The following is a 20565-nucleotide window of genomic DNA, read 5'->3' as shown; positions in this document are numbered from 1 at the left end:
AGATATTTTGAGGAATTCATTTGTGCTAGAATACATATATTTATTTTCATAATTATATATTGCTTATAGCAGCTTTGGGATGAACCAGGTAATAGGTCTGAATTTGGAAACGAGATCGATGTAACATTTTTAGGGTCACCAAATGGCTGTGTGGAAGTAGTTCTGAAAACAAAAGCTGTTTTTGGGAGAAAGAAGCTCATTCGTCCTGTGGTTCGTATGTCAAGAAATTATACCACAGCTCATTCCGTTGCCAAACCAGAAACTTTGAGGTCATAGCAATGGCTCAACTCATGGATGACTGTTTCAAGGAAGCCTTCTATAGCCCTAGGCTGAGTTAGGACTATCACAATACTTATAAAAACAGTATCATATTGTAGTCTCATTACTGGTTGATTGTAGGTTTCTTGAAGATCAAGACCATATATTCCTTCCTTTGTTCTATGCTGAGTAGTATTAGTGCCTGACAAATATGAGGTGGCCAATACATATTTGATTAAATGAATAATTGAATGAATATGGCATGATATGATATAACATGACATTAATATAGCTGGTACAAATTTGCGTAAGTTCATTCAGAATCATTTCAAGTACTTCCCCAAAAAGAAGTAGCCAAGAGAGAGTTCAGGTCTAGTCACAGTTACTAGAAACTCATTCATTGGGAGATCAGGCTTAAGGGGCAAGAAATCTAGTCTCTAGAAGAAAAAGTTTGATGGGAAAATAATGCAAAGAAGAGATACTTCCCTTCTCAGAGAAACTTTTATTCTGTTGGTGAGGGATAGTGGTATTGGAGTATAAAGGAGAAAACTAAATAAGAGGACAGAATTATACACATAAATACATTAAGAAGTAGGGATTCATTAGCTAATTTTAGAACAAATCCAGAGTAATTTTTAATGTGATATATTTATTTTATAGCTATTACAAAACATATTTTTCAATCATAATTTCATGTAAATATCTTAAAAGTTAATTTCTGTTTACACTACCTTCACATGCAGAAGTTGGTTGTCAATGGCTATAAGCTGATTAAGATTCTCCAATATTTCTAAATCTCTAATGTCATCAATATTATTATTGCTGATATTCAATATAGAGAGGGATTTCTGTAAGAAAAATAACCAAGTTAGCATTAGTAAATAGCCTAAATACTGTATATAGGAACAAGAAATCCTGATCTTTGAAAAGTTTAAGCTTAATCAGTTCAGGTTGTTTTGTTCTTTAGGCAAAAACATCAAAAGCCATGAAATTCTTTTTATTGCATTTGTTTTTTGATGAAAGTTTCAGAACCACAGTATGTCATATAACTTACCCGTTCTCACTATAATTCCTCCATAAGTTATATTTTTCTTTTCCAAGATACAAAATAAGCTTATAGAATAAAGAAGCCAAGAATCAAAAAGCAAAGAAAGAAAAAAAGATGTCCCAATAAACAAGTAACACAATATAGAAAAAATGCTTACTGTAGCTTTAGCAAATTATCATTTTGTGCTAAATATTACTAACATTTGTACTTACATAGGGGCTGGGTGTGGTGGCTCACGCCTGTAATCTCAGCACTTTAGGAGGTGAAGCGGGTGGATCACTTGAGGTCAGGTGTTAGAGACCAGCCTGGCCAACATGGAGAAACCCCATCTCTACTAAAAATACAAAAAATTAGCTGGGCATGGTGCTACACTCCTGTAGTCCCAGCTACTCGGGAGGCTGAGGCAGGAGAATCACTTGAACCTGGGAGGTGGAGGTTGCAGTGAGCAGAGATCGCGCCTGGGCGACAGAACAAAACTCGTCTCAAAAAAAGATTTGTACTTACATAGGAAGAAAATTTTTTTCTTTATTTTACTAAATAGGAAACATGACCAGGTATAAAATAGTATGTGGTTTTTATTTTTCTCTCTACCTGTCTATATGGTTTTCTCTTATCAATACATATGTTCAGGAACTACTTAAAATAATAATTAGCTAATTAACAGAAATTTCAGTGTTGCTATAACACTAAATCAGAGTCATCTCATGAGGCTCAGGAATCTCTACCAAGATGGAGTCAATCATTGCTTCATGGCCTTTTGGCTAAGATCAAGTGTAGTATCTGTTCTTATTAGTTAAAATTTAAAAAAAACATGGAGGCATCCATGCACAGTCAACCTTTAGAAAAAATATTTCCTGATACTAAAGTACTGGGAGAACTACTTCATAATTTTTATAAATTTGGGTCAAAATCCATCCACTATCCTCTATTTCTGGGCCCTCTAAAATAAAACCGATGAGGCTGGGCACGGTGGCTCACGCCTGTAATCCCAACACTGTAATCCCAGACTAGCCTGGCCAACATGGTGAAACCCCATCTCTACTAAAAATACAAAAATTAGCCAGGTGTGGTGGCGCACGCCTGTAGTCCCAGCTACTTGGGAGGCTGAGGCAGGAGAATTGCTTGAACTGGGGAGGTGGAGGCTGCAATGAGCAGAGAGGTTGTGCCACTGCACTCCAGCTTGGGTGACAGAGTTTTTTTTATTTTTAAAATAAAAATAAAATAAAATAAAACTGATGAAATCTGTAAAACAACTACCATGTCCCATTTATGTCCCCTGCCCCAGAATTAAACTTAGCCTGTCCCAACAAGTCTCTTGTTTTGAGGATTAGCAGGAGCCTAAGTGGTACCCTCTGGCTTCTCAATTTATTGTGGCACCTCCATCCAATGTGACTCGTTTCAGGCGACACAGTTGGAGCCCCAACCCCAGGGCTCCCAGGCCTACATAGTTCTGATGTGGTAGAGCTGTATGTAGTGCAATCTACAATCAAATCAGGATCCCAGGAGAAAACAACTTATTATTACAATGGCTCTCTACTAGATTAAGTTTCCAAATAATTGCACATTCCTCTCTCCTTAGGCTTTTTCCTAAAATTTAAAATGTTGAGCCATGATAATCACCAAGGTCCACATTATGAATGAATGAACATCTGTATTAGAACTTCAGTTAACATACCTTTTCACATTCTTCTTTTCATCCTTCCAGTTACCCAAAGAGGCAGGTTTTATTATCCCACTTTATAAATGCTGAGTGTCTGAGATTGTACATGAGAAAATCAGCTTCAGTCCTCAGATAAGCTCTGAGCTGGCCATATAAACATGAAGAGGATGTACAATGTCCAAATATACCTTCACCACATTCCTGTTTCATTATAACTTGTTAATCACTATATTCCTTGTCAAAATATTCAAATGTGAACTTACTGCCAGAGAATGAAGAGTTCTTGGATCAAACAAAAGCTTTTCCCCAAGGGGAAGCCTCTGATTCTCAACATGAAGCTCTCTTAGTTCTCCTAATCCTTCTAAACCTTCTATGACAGCAATGTAATTGCCTCCCAGATACCTGCAAAACATAGACATAATTCTAAATAGACATTCTGAGAATGTCATGGTCTTTATTAAACGTGACAAAAGTGTAATAACAAAATCATTGAGCTGAACAAAATTATAAATGTAGAATGTTGTATTATATTGAATCTATGAAAGGTTGGTTTATCTAAATGAGAACAAATTATATTCTTACACTTAATTTAGTCTAAAAATACATTTTTTTGCTTTTTAAAAAAGTGAGCGAATTGCAACATACAATTCATATGTTGCCTAACATATGAAGAGCCTGGTAGTTTGATAATAACCATTTCTGGGTTGTAGGTTTAAAAAATGAAGATTTCATGGCTAGACACAGTGGTTCACACCTGTAATCCCAGCACTTTGGGAGCCTGGGAGTTTAAGACCAGTCTGGGCAACATAGGGAGATCCCATCTCTAAATAAATAAATAAATAAATAAATAAATAAATAAATAAATAAGCCAGCCAGCCAGCCAGTCATTGTGGTGCATACTTGTGGTCCCAGCTACTCAGGAAGCTGAAGTGCGAAGATCACTTGGACCTAGGACATCAAGGCTGCGATGAGTCATGATCGTGCCACTGCACTCCAGCCTGGGCGACAGAGCGAGACTCTGTCTCAAAACCAAGAGATAAAAGAAAAATGAAGATATCTGGGCCTAACCCCTGGAGATTCTAATTTGGATATGTAGGTTGGAACCCAGTGCTCTGCATTTTTAATAAGCATTCACCAGCCAACTCTTGTGTCCCCATTCTGAGGCTTTTAGCTGGTTCTTTGAGGAGCATGATAGTTATTCCAGTCTGGGGAAATTGGATCCACCAATCTTCATTGCCTAATTATAATCACTATAGGTAGTAAATGCCTTTTTACAATCAAGTTTACATCAATAGGATCAATTATATGACGCAGATGGTATGAGATATGTGATTCTGAAAGGCACATAACTCATCTGGGTTCCGTGGAAACTTCTTTTATCAGTTGAGCCCACATGAGGGTGTTTTAAGTATCCCTATTAGCCCTTAAGACAACCCTTCCCCAGAATGAAAAGTATATCAGGCTTAATAAAACACAAATTATTAATATTATATGTGAAACAATTTACTTCTTGTTAATAATAGTATGAGAAAATAGAAATTGAGGTCTGTTCCACAAAACCCATGTGGGAATCATATGGTTTTTTTTCATATAAGTATGAAATCATATCAATTTCATATTGAATTTACTTTTGGAATTTAATGCAAAAAATGGAAATGCCTTCATGCAAAAAAATATAAGTACTATAATCATAAAAATCAGATACATTATTAAAAAATAAAAGCACTTACAGTTTTTCCAGTTTCTTTAATGACCTGAGGTTCTCTATACATGAAATACAATTGTTTTGTAGGTACAAGTGGGTCAGATTTGTGGCATAATTCAGGTTAGTGATTTGACTAATACAATTATCATATAAATATAAAACACTAAGATTTTTGCAAAGAGAGAGGTCTTCCTAAAAGGGAAACAAAAACATGTCAAATGTAATTTCTCCTGAAAACTTAAAAGTTTGTTTTTAACAAAAATTTTCAGTTGATCATTCTACAAATTTCCCTAAGGTTAATATAAAAGAACAGTATTTCTCTGTTCTTGGCACAGTTAAAACAAGACTAGACTGATTACAAAAGAAATTCTGTAATATTTTTTCTTTTTTTAGAAATTCTGTAATTATATCAATAAAACTGGAATTGTTAAGATTTTTCCAGTGCAAGCAATTTTCCTTGGAAGCAATCAGGCTCCTCTGGAAGTTGAAGCATTGAATAAATTACTGTCTCAACATTATAAATAGGGTTTAATATTTCTGTAGAATTGTAAGTCAACTATTGTGGTTTATAATACTGAAAATTGGGAGTCATCTAGATATCCAAGAATAATAGATTTTTTTTTTTTCTGAGATGGAGTCTCGTTCTGTTGCCCAGGCTGGAGTGCAGTGATGCCATCTCGGCTCACCATAACCTCCGCCTCCTGGGTTCAAGCGATTCTCCTGCCTCAGTCTTCTGAGTAGCTGGGACTACAGGTGTGTGGCACCATGCCCGGCTAATTTTTGTATTTTTAGTAGAGATGGGGTTTCACCATGTTGGCTAGGCTGGTCTCGAACTCCTGACCTCGTGATCCACCTGCCTCGGCCTCCCAAAGTGCTGGGATTACAGGTGTGAGCCACTGCCCCCGGCCTCATAGATTAATTTTTAAAAAACTATGATAATGCTATCAAAAGAAATACTGTAGAACCATTAAATATCCTTTTGCTTCTTTAGTAATATCTAATACATAGGTGAAATTCATAATATATAGTTAAGTGAAAATAGTACATTCAATATGACCCACTATTGTAAAATTATATGAATAAAAGACTGAAAGGATATTACCTAAATATTAAAAGTGATTGTGACTGAATAGGATTACATTCTTTCTTATTATATGTATATTATATGAAAAAGAACACCAATTACTTTTTTTTTTTTGAAACAGGATCTGCCCAGGATGGTGCCAAACTCCTGGGCTCAAGTGATCCTAGTGCCCCAGCCTCTCGAGTAGCTGGGATTATAGGCATGCGCTACCATGTCCAACTACCAGTTACTTTTGAGATAAAATAATTAAAGGGATTTTTTAAAAGGCTGCCATTTCTTGTGTCATGGCAGATCAGCCTAGAGTAAATAGACGAGCGGTAAAGTGAAGTTCTGCTCAAAAATTTCTCAGCCTTCATTAAGTTAAGTTCTTTTAAAATACAGCTATGTGTTGGAAACTGTAAGTTTAGAAGTTATTCTCATTTTAGTGTGAATTACTTTAACCGATTTGCCTTCCTTCTAACAAAGATCATCACCCTGGAGGAGCACTGATTGATGTGAGGACAGAGTATGAAATAGGGGCTTTACTGGGGGCTCTCCAGAGAAAGTAGTCTTATATGATATGATGTAGAGAGTTCTGGGCAACAAAAGAGAAACATGAGGTTTGGGCAAAGGAATTCATGGGAAGAAGGATCACCAGGAAACCAGAAAGGGATCTAGAATGGGAGCTGGGTTGGGGTCCCTACAAAACAACCAAGCATTTAATTGATCATTTTGCCTGGGGCATTAGTATTTCTTTCATTTGTTCAATAAATATTTATTAAGCACATAATATGAGTCAGGCATTGTAATGGATGAGGGATTTAGAGTGATGTGAAACAATAGACATGATTTCTGCCCTCAGGTAGTTCCTGCGTTTCCAAGAAAATTTATCTCACTTGTAGTCTAGCATTTACTGTAGACAACAGATACCAGCACAAATGGCCTAAGGGTGTTATTGCAGCCTTTAAAGTTTCCCAAATTACAGCCAAGAATTACCTTAGTGCTGAGAAAATGTAGTTTCAGATTATATCCAGATAAACATAAACTTGTTTGATGTAATTGACCCAGTATAACATACATTTACATAACCAGTTAAATTATGTGCAAAAAAGATTTCACGGTTAAACTCTTTTTTTCTTGTGTGAATTTTAATTTTTATTTCCATAGTTTTTGGGGTACAGGTGGTTTTTGGTTACATGGATAGGTTCTTCTTTTTGGAGATGTAGTCTCACTTTGTTGCCCAGGCTGTATTACAGGTGTGACCCACCACGCTTAGCCAGGATAAATTCTTTAGTGGTGAGTTCTGAGATTTTAGTGCATCCTTCACCTGAGCAGTGTATGCTGTACCCAATATGTAGTCTTTTATCCCTCACCCCCCTCCCAATCTTCCCTCACTGTTAAACTTTTGAAATATGGTACTCACATACTTACTTCTTGACATTTTGGTATATTTTTAAAAATTTATATTTCAAAGTTTTACAATAATACAAAAGTAATTATTATCTATGAAATTATTTCCCAACAAACACTTTCAAATCTAGTTTGCTACACTATACAGTGTTGTAGGAGAACTGTAATACATATATTTAATATATGTATTTAAAAATCACAATAGTATATTTTATAGATTTAATTTTAACAAATTTAATATCACAAATAGGAAGTTATAATAAAAACACAATATAAAGCTTACTGATAAAAATAAGTTAATAAGGCCGAGTGCGGTGGCTCATGTGTGTAATCCCAGCACTTTGGAAGGCCAAGGCAGGCAGATCATTTCTTGAGCTCAGAAGTCTGAGCTCAAGAACTCAACATGGCAAACCCTGGCAACATGGTGAAACCCCATCTGTACTAAAAATACAAAAGTTAGCTGGGCATGGTGGCACATGCCTGTAATCCCAGCTACTCGGTAGGCTGAGGTCCAAGAGTCGCTTGAACCTGGGAGGTGGAGGTTGCAGTGAGCTTTGATCATGTCACTGTACTCCAGCCTGGGCAACAGATGGAGAGAGACTCTATCTCAAAAAAAAAAGTTAAAAAGAATAATGAAAATATAGGTAAAATATTAGGTATGTCCCCAAACCAATTCCTAAATTTTACATTATTAATTATATAAAATAGGAAATAATTTCAAAGTTCTTACAATTGCATCTATATTTTTGTCTGAAAAATTTATATGAGTTATTTTCTTCAGGCACTGTGAAATGTTTTCTTCTTTTCGGGGTTTAAGATTGCTGTTTCTGGCAATTAGATCCAAGGTCAGTCGAACCATAATTTCTTTATAAATCGAACTCTCAGCAAAAGCTCTGTTTTGATACCATGTCAAGATGTAGGTTTAGGTATTATTTCCAACTTTCTAAAGATTAAGAAAAAAGGAGCATTATTATATCATAGCAATTTAAGGAAAAGTTATTCTGACTTACTCTTTAAATAATTCCCTTATATGAATTCCCTTATATGAAATAATTCCCTTAAATAATTCCCTTTAAATAATTCCCTTATATGAAACTATTTGATAAGCTATTTTATAGACATTTTTAGGGGCACTGAGGTATTTTCTAAGTTTATAGACTTAACTTCATAAAAAGATTTAAAGCATCAAAATTAAATGCACAATACTTATTACTCATTCACTTTTACTTTTAAATCTTTTCTTCTTCCTGAGTAGTATTTGAATCATTGCAAGTATCTTTTTTTTCTTTTCTTTCTTTTTTCTTTTTTTTTGAAACGGAGTTTCGCTCTTGTCACCCAGGCTGGAGTGCAGTGGCACGATCTCAGCTCACTGCAATCTCCGCCTCCCAGGTTCAAGCGATTCTCCTGTCTCAAGCCTCCCGAGTAGCTGGGATTACAGGAGCGTGCTACCACGCCCAGCTAATTTTTATATTTTTAGTAGAGATGGGTTTTCACCATATTGGCCAGGCTGGTCTCGAACTCCTGAGCTCAGGCAATTGGCTGGCCTCGGCCTCCCAAAGTGCTGAGATTATAGGTGTGAGCCACCGTGCCCGACCTCTTTTTTCTTTTAAGAGACTGAGTCTCATGTTATGGTTCCCAGGCTGGAGTGTAGTGGCTATTCACAGGCATGTAGGCATGATCATAGTGCACTGCAACCTTTTTTTTTTTTTTTTTTTTGAGACGAGTCTTGCTCTGTCGCCAGGCTGGAGTGCAGTGGCGTGGTCTTGGCTCACTGCAACCTCCGTCTCCTGGGTTCAAACGATTCTCCTGCCTCAGCCTCCCAAGCAGCTGGGATTACAGGCACGTGCCACCATACCCAGCAAATTTTTGTATTTTTAGTAGAGATGGGGTTTCACCATGTTGGCCAGGCTGGTCTTGAACTCTTGACCTTGTGATCTGCCCTCCTCGGCTTCCCAAAGTGCTGGGATTACAGGAGTGAATCACCTTGCCTGGCCCCCCTTTTTGTTTTTTTGTTTTTTTTTTTTAGAGACGGAGTCTTGCTCTGTCTCCCAGGCTGGAGTGCAGTGGCACAATCTCGGCTCACCGCAACCTCCGCCTCCCTGGTTAAAGCAATTCTCCTGCTTCAGCCTCCCAAGTAGCTGGGATATAGCTACTTGCCGCCATGCCCAGCTATTTTTTTTTTTTATTATTTTAATGGAGACGGGGTTTCACTGTGTTGCTCAGACTGGTCTCGAACTCCTGAGCTCAGGCAATTGGCCTGCCTCAGCGTCCCAAAGTGCTAGAATTACAGGCGTGAGCCACCGTGCCCGAGCCATGCACTGCAATCTTTGAACTCCTGGGCTCAAGTGCTCCTCCTGCCTATGCCTCAGCTGGGACCTACAGGGGTGCACCACTACGCCTGGTTTATGAGCATCTTTTTTTTTTTTTTTTTTTTTTTTTGAGACAGTCTCGCTCTGTCGCCCAGGCTAGAGTGCAGTGGCGTGATCTTGGCTCACTGCAACCTCCGCCTCCTGGGTTCAAGCAATTCTCTGCCTCAGGCTCCCGAGTAGCTGGGATTACAGGCGCCCACCACCATGCACGGCTAATTTTTGTATTTTTAATAGAGACGGAGTTTCACCATCTTGGCCAGGATGGTCTTGAACTCCTGACCTCGTGATCCACCCGCCTTGGCCTCCCAAAGTGCTAGGATTACAGGAGTGAGCCATCACGCCTGGCCTTATGAGCATCTTTTAAAGGATTATTATTCACTCTTGGAGTCAAAAAGGCCCTCGAGGAATATCCTCCAATGTTCTCATTTCACAGGTGAAGAAACTAAGTCCCCAGCACTTTGGGAGGCCGAGGCGGGCGGATCACAAGGTCAGGAGATCGAGACCATCCTGGCTAACACGGTGAAACCCCGCCTCTACTAAAAAAATACAAAAAATTAGCCGGGCATGATGGCGGGTGCCTGTAGTCCCAGCTGCTCGAGAGGCTGAGGCAGGAGAATGGCGTGAACCTGGGAGGGGGAGCTTGCAGTGAGCCAAGATCACGCCACTGCACTCCAGCCTGGGCGACAGAGCGAGACTCCACCTCAACAACCACAACAACAACAACAACAACAACAAAAAAAAAGAAACTAAGTCCCAGAGATTTATCTTGAGCTACTCAAGCTAGTGACAGTTGAGAAAGGGACCAGGTCTCTTGGCTCCTTTTCCCATAGTACCCATAGAGACTATATGTCTGAAACCCCTAAATCAGAACACATGGTGTGAAAACCTTAAGTACATAGGACAATGGTGCAAAATACTTGAAAATGAAGCTGGCCTAGAAATTTATGTTTTATTAGTACAACCATAATCCACAAAGAAGCAACATAATCCAGGGTTTTTTGTTTTGTTTTGTTTTGTTTTTGTTTTTGTTTTGATATGAAGTCTTGCTCTTGTTGCCCAGGCTGGAGTGCAATGGAGCTATCTCAGCTCACTGCAACCTCCGCCTCCTGGGTTCAAGCAATTCTGCCTCAGCCTCCCGAGTAGCTGAGATTACAGGCGCCTGCCACCACGCCTGGCTAATTTTTGTATTTTTAGTAGAGACGGGGTTTCACCATGCTGGCCAGGCTAGTCTCGAACTCCTGACCTCAGGTGATCTGCCTGCCTCAGCCTCCTAAATTGCTGGGATTACAGGTGTGAGCCACTGAGCCCGGCCAATCCAGGGTTTTTCAATCCAGATTGCCTGGTTCAAATTTTGGCTTCATCACTTACTAGTTAGGCATCTTGGGCAGGTTACTTCAATTTCTTATAAAATAAGGATAACAATGGTCCCTATTTCCAAGGGATAATGTGAGGATTGGTGAAATAATCATTATAGAGTGTTCTGCACAGTACCTGGTACATAGGTCAATAAACATTTGCTATCATTATTATTATTCTGTTACTGGTTTGTTCACAGATAAGGTTATCTTAACTGTCTCACCAGAAATATATCAGGACTGGTAAATATGGGAAACATGCCAAGGGGCGGTGGTGCGTACCTGTAGTTCTGGCTACTCAGGAGGCTGAGGCAAGAGGATTGCTTGAGCCCACGAGTTCCAGGTTAGCGTAAGCTATGATCATGCCACTGCACTCTAGCCTGGGTGACAGAGGGAGACTATCTCTAAATAAGTAAATAAAATATTGCCATATATTATTTGTAGGTTTGAGGTAACCCATTTTTTCAATTGCCCAGGAAGTATAGCTATTTAAGTGATAAATATCCCAGTTTCCCCAATTGTGCTTCACATTCTTTTACTACAAATGTAACCAAAAACACAGTTTAAAATTAAACATTATTCCAGTGTATATGGAATTTAACCAACCAAATACCTCAATGTGTACAATATTCTGTACATGAAATCAGTGCTTAGGAGGAAAAATGAATTCAGTAGACTATAAATTAAATTTGTATACTCACACATTGGCATTACCCAGGCTATGTTATTATAAATTGCCCACAATAAAATATTCGAAGATACGGAATGTATTCTTAGACTCTTCAAAATGCAAAGTACAACCTACGGAATAAAATTATAAAATCTTAAGCCTCAGAACTGCGCAGAAAAAAAAATTATAAAATCTTCATAGATTTTTGAAATTTGCATATATCTGATTATTTTTATAACAAAATTTTAAGCTTATTGTTGACTTTTCGGACCACATTTCAAATATGATACTATATTCTGAACCAAGTGTCTAATTCAATAAAAATAACTTATTACCTTGAAAATATTTCATAAAATATTTCACGATAAAAGTATAAGAATAGTATAACACCCATGGACCCACAGGTCAGCTTAAAATATAAAACGTTACAAATACATTTGAAACCCCTCTATACCTTTCTTCCTCTTCATTCTCTTAAATTTAGGATTTATCTAAAATTTAGACTATTCATGTTTTTATGCTTTTACTACAGATATATGTATACCTAAACAATATATAGTACTGTTTTTCACAATTTTACATGTTATCAATGATATTAATGATATTATTCTGTCTTCAGCTTTCTTTTCTGCTGTATGTTTTGTTTGTGAGAGTCATCTGGGTTGATGTATGTGGCTCTACAATATTTACTATACAATATTCCATTGTAAGAAATTAATGTTTCCTAATGATTGATCTTTGAGTATTTCCTTTTTTTCGCTTTTACAATGTTGCTTTTATGATTTTGTATATATCATTTAGCACATGTGCAAGAGCTTCTTTAAGGTTTAAAACTAGGAGTGGCCACTTCTGGGTTGGACATTTCAACTTTACTATATACTGCCAAATTTTTCTCCAAAGGAATTTTACCACTGGCAAGTAAAAGAGTTCCCACTGCTCTGCACCATTGTTGGCACCTGATATTGGCAATCTTTAACTTTTTGCCAAGCTGATGGATATAAAATGATATCTCACTACTGTGTTTTAATTTGCCATTCTCTACTTATTGAGAGACTGAGAGTATTTTCCTCTTTATTATTGGCCATGTGGAGTTTCTCTTCTGTTAATTGCTATTTCTTATATTTTGCCCATTTTTCCTACTGAGTTCTGCTTTTCTAAGAAATTTTTAGAGCACACACACATTTCTATAAGATACTAATATTTCGTTGATAATATGTGTTGCAAATGTCTTTTCCCAGACTGTAGCTTGTCTTTTCTCTCTTTTTCACTTGTGAGTTTGCTTTTAATGGTATCTTCTAAAAAACAGAAGCTTTAGTTTTTAATATAGTCAAATGTATCACTATTTTTCTCATGTTTTGTGCTTTTTGTGGCTTATTTAATAACTCCTTCCCTACCTTAATTTCAGAAAAAATGACCTATGTATTCTTCTGAACATGTTAAAGTTTTCCTTGATGCATTTTGGTCTTTATCTAGAGTTGATTACTGTGTAGGAAGTGAGATATTCAGTATTTTTTTTCCTTATGAGAACCAATTACCCCCGTACTGGGGGTGTTTTCTCTTCTATGGTTCTTTTCTCTTCCATTATTTACGTATTTATCTCCCTGACAACACGGTCTTAATTAGTATAGATTAATAATCTCTCTCTCTACGTGGGTTATTCTTGGTCCTTGACTCTTTCATATCAACTTTAACATCAATTTTTCATTTCATGAAAAGTCCTTTCATGATTTTGTTAGGAATTGCAAATTTATAAACAATTCATGAAGCACTGACATTTCTCTAATATCAAGTCTTCTTTTCCATGAGTACGGTAAGTCTCTCCATTTTGGTAGTGCTAATTTAATGATTTTCAGTAGTTAAAAATTTTTCTTTTATATTTAAGGCCATGCATAAGTTTTTTGTTTTGTTTTGTTTTTTCGTTTGTTTGTTTGTTTTTGAGACAGGGTCTCACTCTGTACAGTGGCCTGATCTCGATTCACTGCAGTTTCCGTCTCCCAGTCTCAACTGATCCTCCCATCTCAGCGTTCTGAGAAGCTGGGACTACAAGCCTGCGCCAGCATGCCCAGCTAATTTTTGTATTTTTAGTAGAGATGGGGTTTTGCCAAGTTGCCAGGGGAATCTCAAACTCTTGGGCGAAAGCAATCCACCTGCCTCAGCCTCCCAAACTGTTGGGATTGCAGGCATGAGCCACCATGCCCAGCTCGAGTTTTTATTTTTGAGTTATTGGGATCATAGATTTTTGTTGATATTGCAAATGTTATTCTTTTAGAAATTATATTTTCTGTTTGTAGCTACTGTATAGGAATGCAGTATTTTAAAAATATTGATTTTATATCCAGCAACACTGGTAAGGACACATTAATTTTATTTTATAGAATCTTTGGGTTTTCCATGTAGACAATCAGATTATATATGAGTAACAGTCTACTACTTCCCAAACCTTTTATCTTTTTTTTTCTTTTTTATTGTGTTATTGCACTGGCTAGGACCTCTAGGAACAATGTTGAATAGAAGCAATGAGGGCACATACACTTGTCTTATTGCTGATCTCAAAGGAAATACTTGCAACATTTCACCAAGTATGATATTTGCTGTAAGGTTTTTTTTTAGTATGATATTTGCTGTAAGTTTTTTTTTTTAAGATAGCCATACTCGTCTGGGCACAGTGGCTCATGCCTGTAATCCCAGCACTTTGGGAGGCTGAGGTGGGCAGATCACGAGGTCAAGAGATCGAGACCATCCTGGCCAAAATGGTGAAACCCCGTCTCTACTAAAAATACAAAAAAATTAGCTGGGCATGGTGATGCGCACCTGTAGTCCCAGCTACTCAGGAGGCTGAGGCAGGAGAATCACTTGAACCCAGGAGGAGGAGGTTGCACTGAGCTGAGATTACTCCACTGCACTCCAGCCTGGCAACAGACCAAGACTCCATCTCAAAAAAAAAAAAAAAAAGATAGCCATACTCATTAAGAAAGTGCTTTTATATTCATAGTTTGTAAAGTTTTTTTAAAAAATCATGAATGAATGTTGATAGTTATGAAATGTTTTTCTTTTGCATTAGGAGATGTGGTGAAATACATTAATAGACTTCTAATGGTTCTTTTTGTATGTGTGTGTGTATGACAGGGTCTCACTCTGTCATTCAGGCTGGAGTACAGTGGTGCAATCTCGGCTCAGGCAACCTCTGCCTCCTGGGCTCAAGCAATCCTCCCACCTCAGTCTCCCGAGTAGCTCATGCCCTACAGGCTCATGCCACCATGCCAGCTATTTTTTTTTTTTAGACGGAGTCTCGCTCTGTTGCCCAGGCTGGAGTGCAGTGGCGTATCTTGGCTCACTGCAAGCTCCCCCTCCCAGGTTCAAGCGATTCTCCTGCCTCAGCTTCCTGAGTAGCTGGGACTACAGGCGCCTGCCACCACGCCCAGCTAATTTGTTGTATTTTTTTTAGTAGAGACGGGATTTCTCCGTGTTAGCCAGGATGGTCTCCATCTCCAGACCTTGTGATCCGCTCGCCTCGGCCTCCCAGAGTGCTGGGATTACACATGTGAGCCACCGCACCCAGCCTAATTTTTGTATTTTTTGTAGAGACAGGGTTGTACCATGTTGCCCAGGCTGGTAGACTTCTAATGTTAAATTTTTTTGCATTCCAGTGATAAACCAAACTTAGAATAACATATATACACAAATTAAGTTTGCTAATTTATTTAGGATTTTAATTTTTTTTTTTTTTTTTTACAGATAGGGGTTCACTGTTGCCCAGGCTGGGGTGCGGTGGTGTGATTATAGCTCACTGCAATGTTAAACTCCTGGGCTCAAGTGATTCTCCCACCTCAGCCTCCCGAGCAGCTGGGACTACAGGTGTACACCACCATGCTCAGCTAATTTTTTGTTTTTTATTTTTGTAGAGACAGGGTCTTACTATGTTGCCCAGGTTGGTCTCAAACCCGTGGCCTCAAACAATCCTCCCACCTCAGCCTCCCAAAGTGCCAAGATCATAGGCATGAGCCACCATGCCTTGCCAGGAATTTTTTCATCTAAGCTTAATAAGGAGGTTTTTCTTTTCTTTTTTTACAGACAGGGTCTCATTATGTTGCCTAGGCTGGTCTCAAACTCCTGGGCTCAAGTGATCCTCCTGCTTTGGCTTTTCAAAGTGCTGGGATTACAGGTGTGAGCCACCATGCCCAGCCTATCACTTGAGTTTTTACTTCAGGCTCTGTTTTCTAACTTTGGCTAAAACAGAGAAAATTTGGATCACCTGAAACCTCATGAATGGCCATGCTATTTTGTAGGGAAGGCAAAATCTTACCTCTTCCATCTTAGGGTTTTTTTTGTTTTGTTTTGTTTTTTTTTTTTTTTTTTTTGTGGCTGAGCCTAAGAATTAAATTGACATACAGCAGATCAAGAGGAGAAAAGCAAGCAAATTTAGTTAATACAAATTTAATGTGGCATGGGAGCCTTCATAAGAAATGAAGACCCAAAGACGCAGAGTTGTATACCTGCATACTAAGTTAGAAAAAGGATAGTAGGCTGGGTGCGGTGGCTCATGCCTGTAATCCCAGCACTTTGGGAGGCCGAAGTGGGCAGATCACTTGAGGTCAGGAGTTCGAGACCAGCCCGGACAACATGGTGACACCCCATCTCTACTAAAAATACAAAAATTAGCTGGGCATGGTGTCACATGCCTATAATCCCAGCTACTCAGGAGGCTGAGGCAGGAGAATCGCTTGAACCTGGGAGGCAGAGGTGGCAGTGAGCCCAGATTGCACCACTACACTCCAGCCTGGGCGACAGAGTGAGACTCCGTCTCAAAAAAAAAAGAAAAAAAGGAAAAAAAAAAGACCGTAGTAAATTGTGAAAATGTGGCTGGGCGTGGTGGCTCATGATTGTAATCCCAGCACTTTGGGAGGCCGAAGTGGGTGGATCACCTGAGGCCAGGAGTTTGAGACCAGCCTGATCAATATGATGAAACCCTGTCTCTACTAAAAATACAAAAAAATTAGCCAGGCATGGTGGCCTACGCCTGTAGTCCCAGCTACTCGGGAGGCTGAGGCAGGAGAATCGCTTGTACCCAGGAGGCAGAGGTTGTGGTGAGCCAAGATTGCACGATTGCACTCCAGCCTGGGCAACAAGAGCGAAACTCCATCTCAAAAAAAGTAAAAAAGAAAACGTGACAAGGTAAAGGAGCTTGGGCTAGGGCTAGGGTAGTTGATTGGTGAAGGGTTCCTGTAAAAACATTTGTTTGTACAGCTTTTCCTTGGCTTCAGCTTCCAGTCCTTGATGGGAAGAATGATACTTTCTAGTATAGGGAGGAAATCTTTCACATAAAAATTTATTTTCCTGCTTTTAAGAAAAAGAACAGGCAGGGTGTGTTGGCTCACACCTGTAGTCCCAGCACTTTGGGAGGCTGAGGCGGGAGGATTGCTTGAGCCCAGGAGTTCGAGACCAGCCTGAGCAATATGGCGAGACCCCTGTCTCTACAAAAAATAAATGAGCCAGGCATGGTGGTAGTACGCCTGTGGTCCCAGCTATTTGGGAGGTTGAGGCAGGAGGATTGCTTGAGCCTGGGAAGTCAAGGCTGTGGTGAGCTGTGATTGCACCACTGCACTTCAGCCTGGGAAACAGAGCATGAACCTGTCTCAAAACAAAAAAACAAAAAACAGAATAAAAGTCAGGGCAATCGTCTTTTACCTGTCATTTTTCAAGTGCTTTTTTTTTTTTTTTTTTCGTGAGATGGAGTCTTGGTCTGTTGCTCAGGTTGGAGTGCAGTGGTGCGATTTCGGCCACACTGCAACCTCTGCCTCCTGGGTTCAAGTGATTCTTCTGCCTCAGTCTCCCGAGCAGCTGGGATTACAGGCATGCACCACCATGCCCAGCTAATTTTTGTATTTTTAGTAGAGACGGGGTTTTGCCATGTTGGCCAGGCTGGTCTGGAACTCCTGATCTCAAGTGATCCGCCTGCCTCAGCCTCCCAAAGTGCTAGGATTACAGGTGTTAGCCACCATGCCCAGCCATTTTTCAAGTGCTTTTAACTAAATATAGTCAATATGCCAGAGCAGAATATTTTGAAATGACATATTCTTAATACTTTCACTTTAGAAATGGATTCTGTCTGTAGATTTCAGTGTATAAACTGGTGTTCACATAGATAAAAATTAATGACCTTAGATAATTTTGGAAAAGGACAGAGGCAAACTTTGTATGTAAGTGAAGTATTTATTAAACCAAGGGAAGGTCAATGGACCTCATCAGCAAGCTATAGGAAAACTTTCTAGGGGCTTGAATATGGACGAGGAGAGAACTGAATCAACCCACAACACAAAACAATAGACTGTTAACTCAAAACAATTTGCACTGTAGCAGTCCATAAGAAAGAATTTAGTTTCATCAGAACACCACCATTCATCTTGTTAAAAACAATATTAATTTAAACTGTATTGGTAGTTTTATTGTTTTAGAAAATTTAAAGCTTCAGGAGCTTAAACTGAACCTAGAGTGGATTTGGATATATTTTAGAACATTATAATAAAAATAATGTCAGCACTTATGAAGTGTCTTTGGTTTTCTTTTAAAAGAGATTGTGTTCTAAAGTTGGAGAAACTGCTTTTTCCTACTTTCCACCTTCTAGATATCTCTTGTTACTTTGGGACTCCTCTTACTAGATCTCTCTCTCCCAGGCCACCAGTGGGAACAGCTTAGAGCTTCTTTACAGGCTCTAGGAATCCATTTTATTGTTAGCTTTTGTTTTTTTTTGTTTGTTTGTTCGTTTTGTTGTTGTTGTTTTCTAGCTTTTCGGTTTGGGGGGTACATGTGCAGGTTTCTTACATGGGTGGAATCCATTTTAATGGACCCCTTGGCTTTCATCTACTGGAATTCCCACAGACTAGAGGCAGTGGACAACGTTTTCTGAATTCTGTTAGTATCTATACTTCCACTTAGGCCACAGGCTAAGTGGCTTCCAGATGCTCTAAATCACTGGCTCCAGCCCTCAGGCTTTTCAAAACCCTTTCAAATTCAGCTCCACGCCCACCGGGCTGCTTCCTCAGCCCCGCGACCACCCCTCCACCTGTGTCTCCCTCCTCTAGAGCTGTTTCCCAATCTTGCCAGCTAGCCATTTGTTAGAAACACAGACTTCCAGACTATTTTTTCTGGAAATTCTGTATGTCTAAAGATAGGGCCCAAGGATCTGCATTTTAACAAATGTCCCAGAAAGTCTTACTGGCAGCAAGTTTGAGAAACATGGTTCTAGGGTTTCCTCGGTCCCCACACTTATTCCCCGCGGGCAGCTCACCGCTCGCGGGACAGTCCGGTCGGTAACTCCAGTTTGGTCGATTTCGCCGGCGCCGGGTCCCTACGCAGCCCAGCGGCGGTTGCTAGGCGACCAGACGCGCTGTCCAAGCGCCACTCACGAGAAATGTCGCGACGTCGCAGGCTGCTCCCTCCCCAGTGGGTCCTTACCTCTGTGACGCGGCGGCCGGGCGCTGACGGTGGCCACTAGGTCGACTCCGACTAGAGTCCTGTTAGCTTGAAGAGGCCGTGAGGCATCGGTCACCGCATTGTTTTAGTGGACCAATTGGTAGCCGGAACAATTTTTGGCAGACCACCATTTCCCCCTACCGGATTATCCTGCCATCGGCTTTGACCGTTTCCGTGCCCGACAACCACCTTTTCCCAATAACAGACCAGGAAAGGAATTATCTGATTCAGAATACAGCCTGTACTCCATCCTTTCCTCGGTGAAACCTCAAATTACTTAGGGTGACATTGAGGGCTATTCATCATGACCAACCTCACCGCTTGCCACCTGCCCTCTACACTCCAATGTTTTTCAGTATATCCTGTTCTTAATAATAAAAATAATAATAATTCCCCTCTCTTCTCCGCCCTTCAAGGTAGGCATAGCACACACTTTCTCACCTCCTTCAGTCTTATTTTTCCTTTTAAGATTTAAAGACTCAGTTTGGAATTAGTGCAGCCTTTCCGAAGTCTTCTTGGGTATCCCATCTTGTTAAGTAATGCCTTTCTTCCCCCAAACAGCTGAGATGTATTACTTTTTCCAGCATAGCACTTAATACAATATTATATGTTAGCTACTTAGCCATATCTCCAATGAGATGCTAAATTCTTTGAGGGCAAGGATTATGTGGTTTACCTCGCTATTTCCAGGACCTAGCAAAGTGCCTTGTTCATTAACAGTTGCTCCATAAATGTTTGCAAAATGAGTAATTTAATTGCAGAAGAAGTACAATAGTACAGGGAACTGACATTTATAGTGGAAAGCCTGGGGCTCATTAGGGATATGGTGAAGTGAGCAGTCTGGATGTAAGGGACAATGCAAGCTGGAAAACATTTGAGTACCAGCTGTGATTCTGGTGGAGAAAAGGTCGTCATTGCCATTCTTTGAGCAAAGAAGTGTCAGAGCAGAAGACTGTTAGAATTGCAAGGCAGCTTAGAGCCCATGAGAGTAATCCAAATTGCCATTTTGCAGATAAGGAAATTCCCAGGGTTCAAAAGAAGAAAGAAACATGCTCAGGGTCACACCTGGGGTGGCAGAGAGGGAACTTCTTGGCCTCCTGATTTCAAGCCCAGTTCTCCTTTCATTTTACCCCCCTGACCATTACAATAAGAGTATCCTAGGAAGGTGGAGGAATGGTGGCAAAGGAGCCCTAACCCCATTCAGGATATTTTTGCTTAAGTCCAGTTGTGAAAGCAATCTTGGCTTGGGTTGGAGTGAAGGCAAAGAAAGTGGAAAGGTATGAAAAAATTTAGGAGATATTTTGAAGCATGATTTAATAGAGACTGGGTAGGATAAAGGGAGGGGAGAAGTTGAAGATAATTCCCAGATGTTAGCTATGATAAAGGAACAATACTGGGGAAAGAGGAGAGATGGTAAGTAATTTGAGGGGAAGTGGATGAGTTTGGTTTACATACATTAAGTGTGAGGTGAGAAAGGTTTTAATAGTCTACAATATAAGCCTGATTATTTAAACCATGAGGCCAGAAATGGTAGTGAGGGAGAAAATAAGGAAAGCG

The 20565-nt window shown here is 39.5% G+C and overlaps 1 protein-coding gene and 1 pseudogene across 3 annotated transcripts in view; one reads left to right on the top strand and one right to left on the bottom strand.

The window, feature by feature from the left end:
* Positions 1-18919, bottom strand: part of PPP1R42 (protein phosphatase 1 regulatory subunit 42) — a 46741-nt gene extending 27822 nt beyond the window's left edge. Inside the window, exons 1-6 of one of the 3 annotated variants that reach the window (XM_058444085.1) lie at positions 18824-18919; positions 11570-11669; positions 7875-8087; positions 4697-4863; positions 3230-3368; positions 990-1106 (exon numbers count right to left, since the gene is read on the bottom strand). In XM_058444085.1, the coding sequence (XP_058300068.1) occupies positions 990-1106; positions 3230-3368; positions 4697-4863; positions 7875-8003 (552 nt within the window). In that variant the 5' untranslated portion in view covers positions 8004-8087; positions 11570-11669; positions 18824-18919. Of the gene's footprint in view, positions 1-989; positions 1107-3229; positions 3369-4696; positions 4864-7874; positions 8088-11150; positions 11187-11569; positions 11670-18823 lie in introns of those variants that run through there. The other 2 variants (XM_058444086.1, XM_058444087.1) reach the window with 2 other exon arrangements.
* LOC116814053 (U2 spliceosomal RNA) lies at positions 2048-2146 on the top strand (annotated as a pseudogene).
* Positions 18920-20565: the final 1646 nt, after the last annotated feature.

This window comes from Hylobates moloch, unplaced genomic scaffold (assembly GCF_009828535.3).
Source record: "Hylobates moloch isolate HMO894 unplaced genomic scaffold, HMol_V3 SCAFFOLD_9, whole genome shotgun sequence".
Taxonomy (NCBI): Eukaryota; Metazoa; Chordata; class Mammalia; order Primates; family Hylobatidae; genus Hylobates; species Hylobates moloch.
The sequence above is the reverse complement of the archived record's forward strand: the minus strand, read 5'-3'. Positions and strand labels throughout refer to the sequence as shown.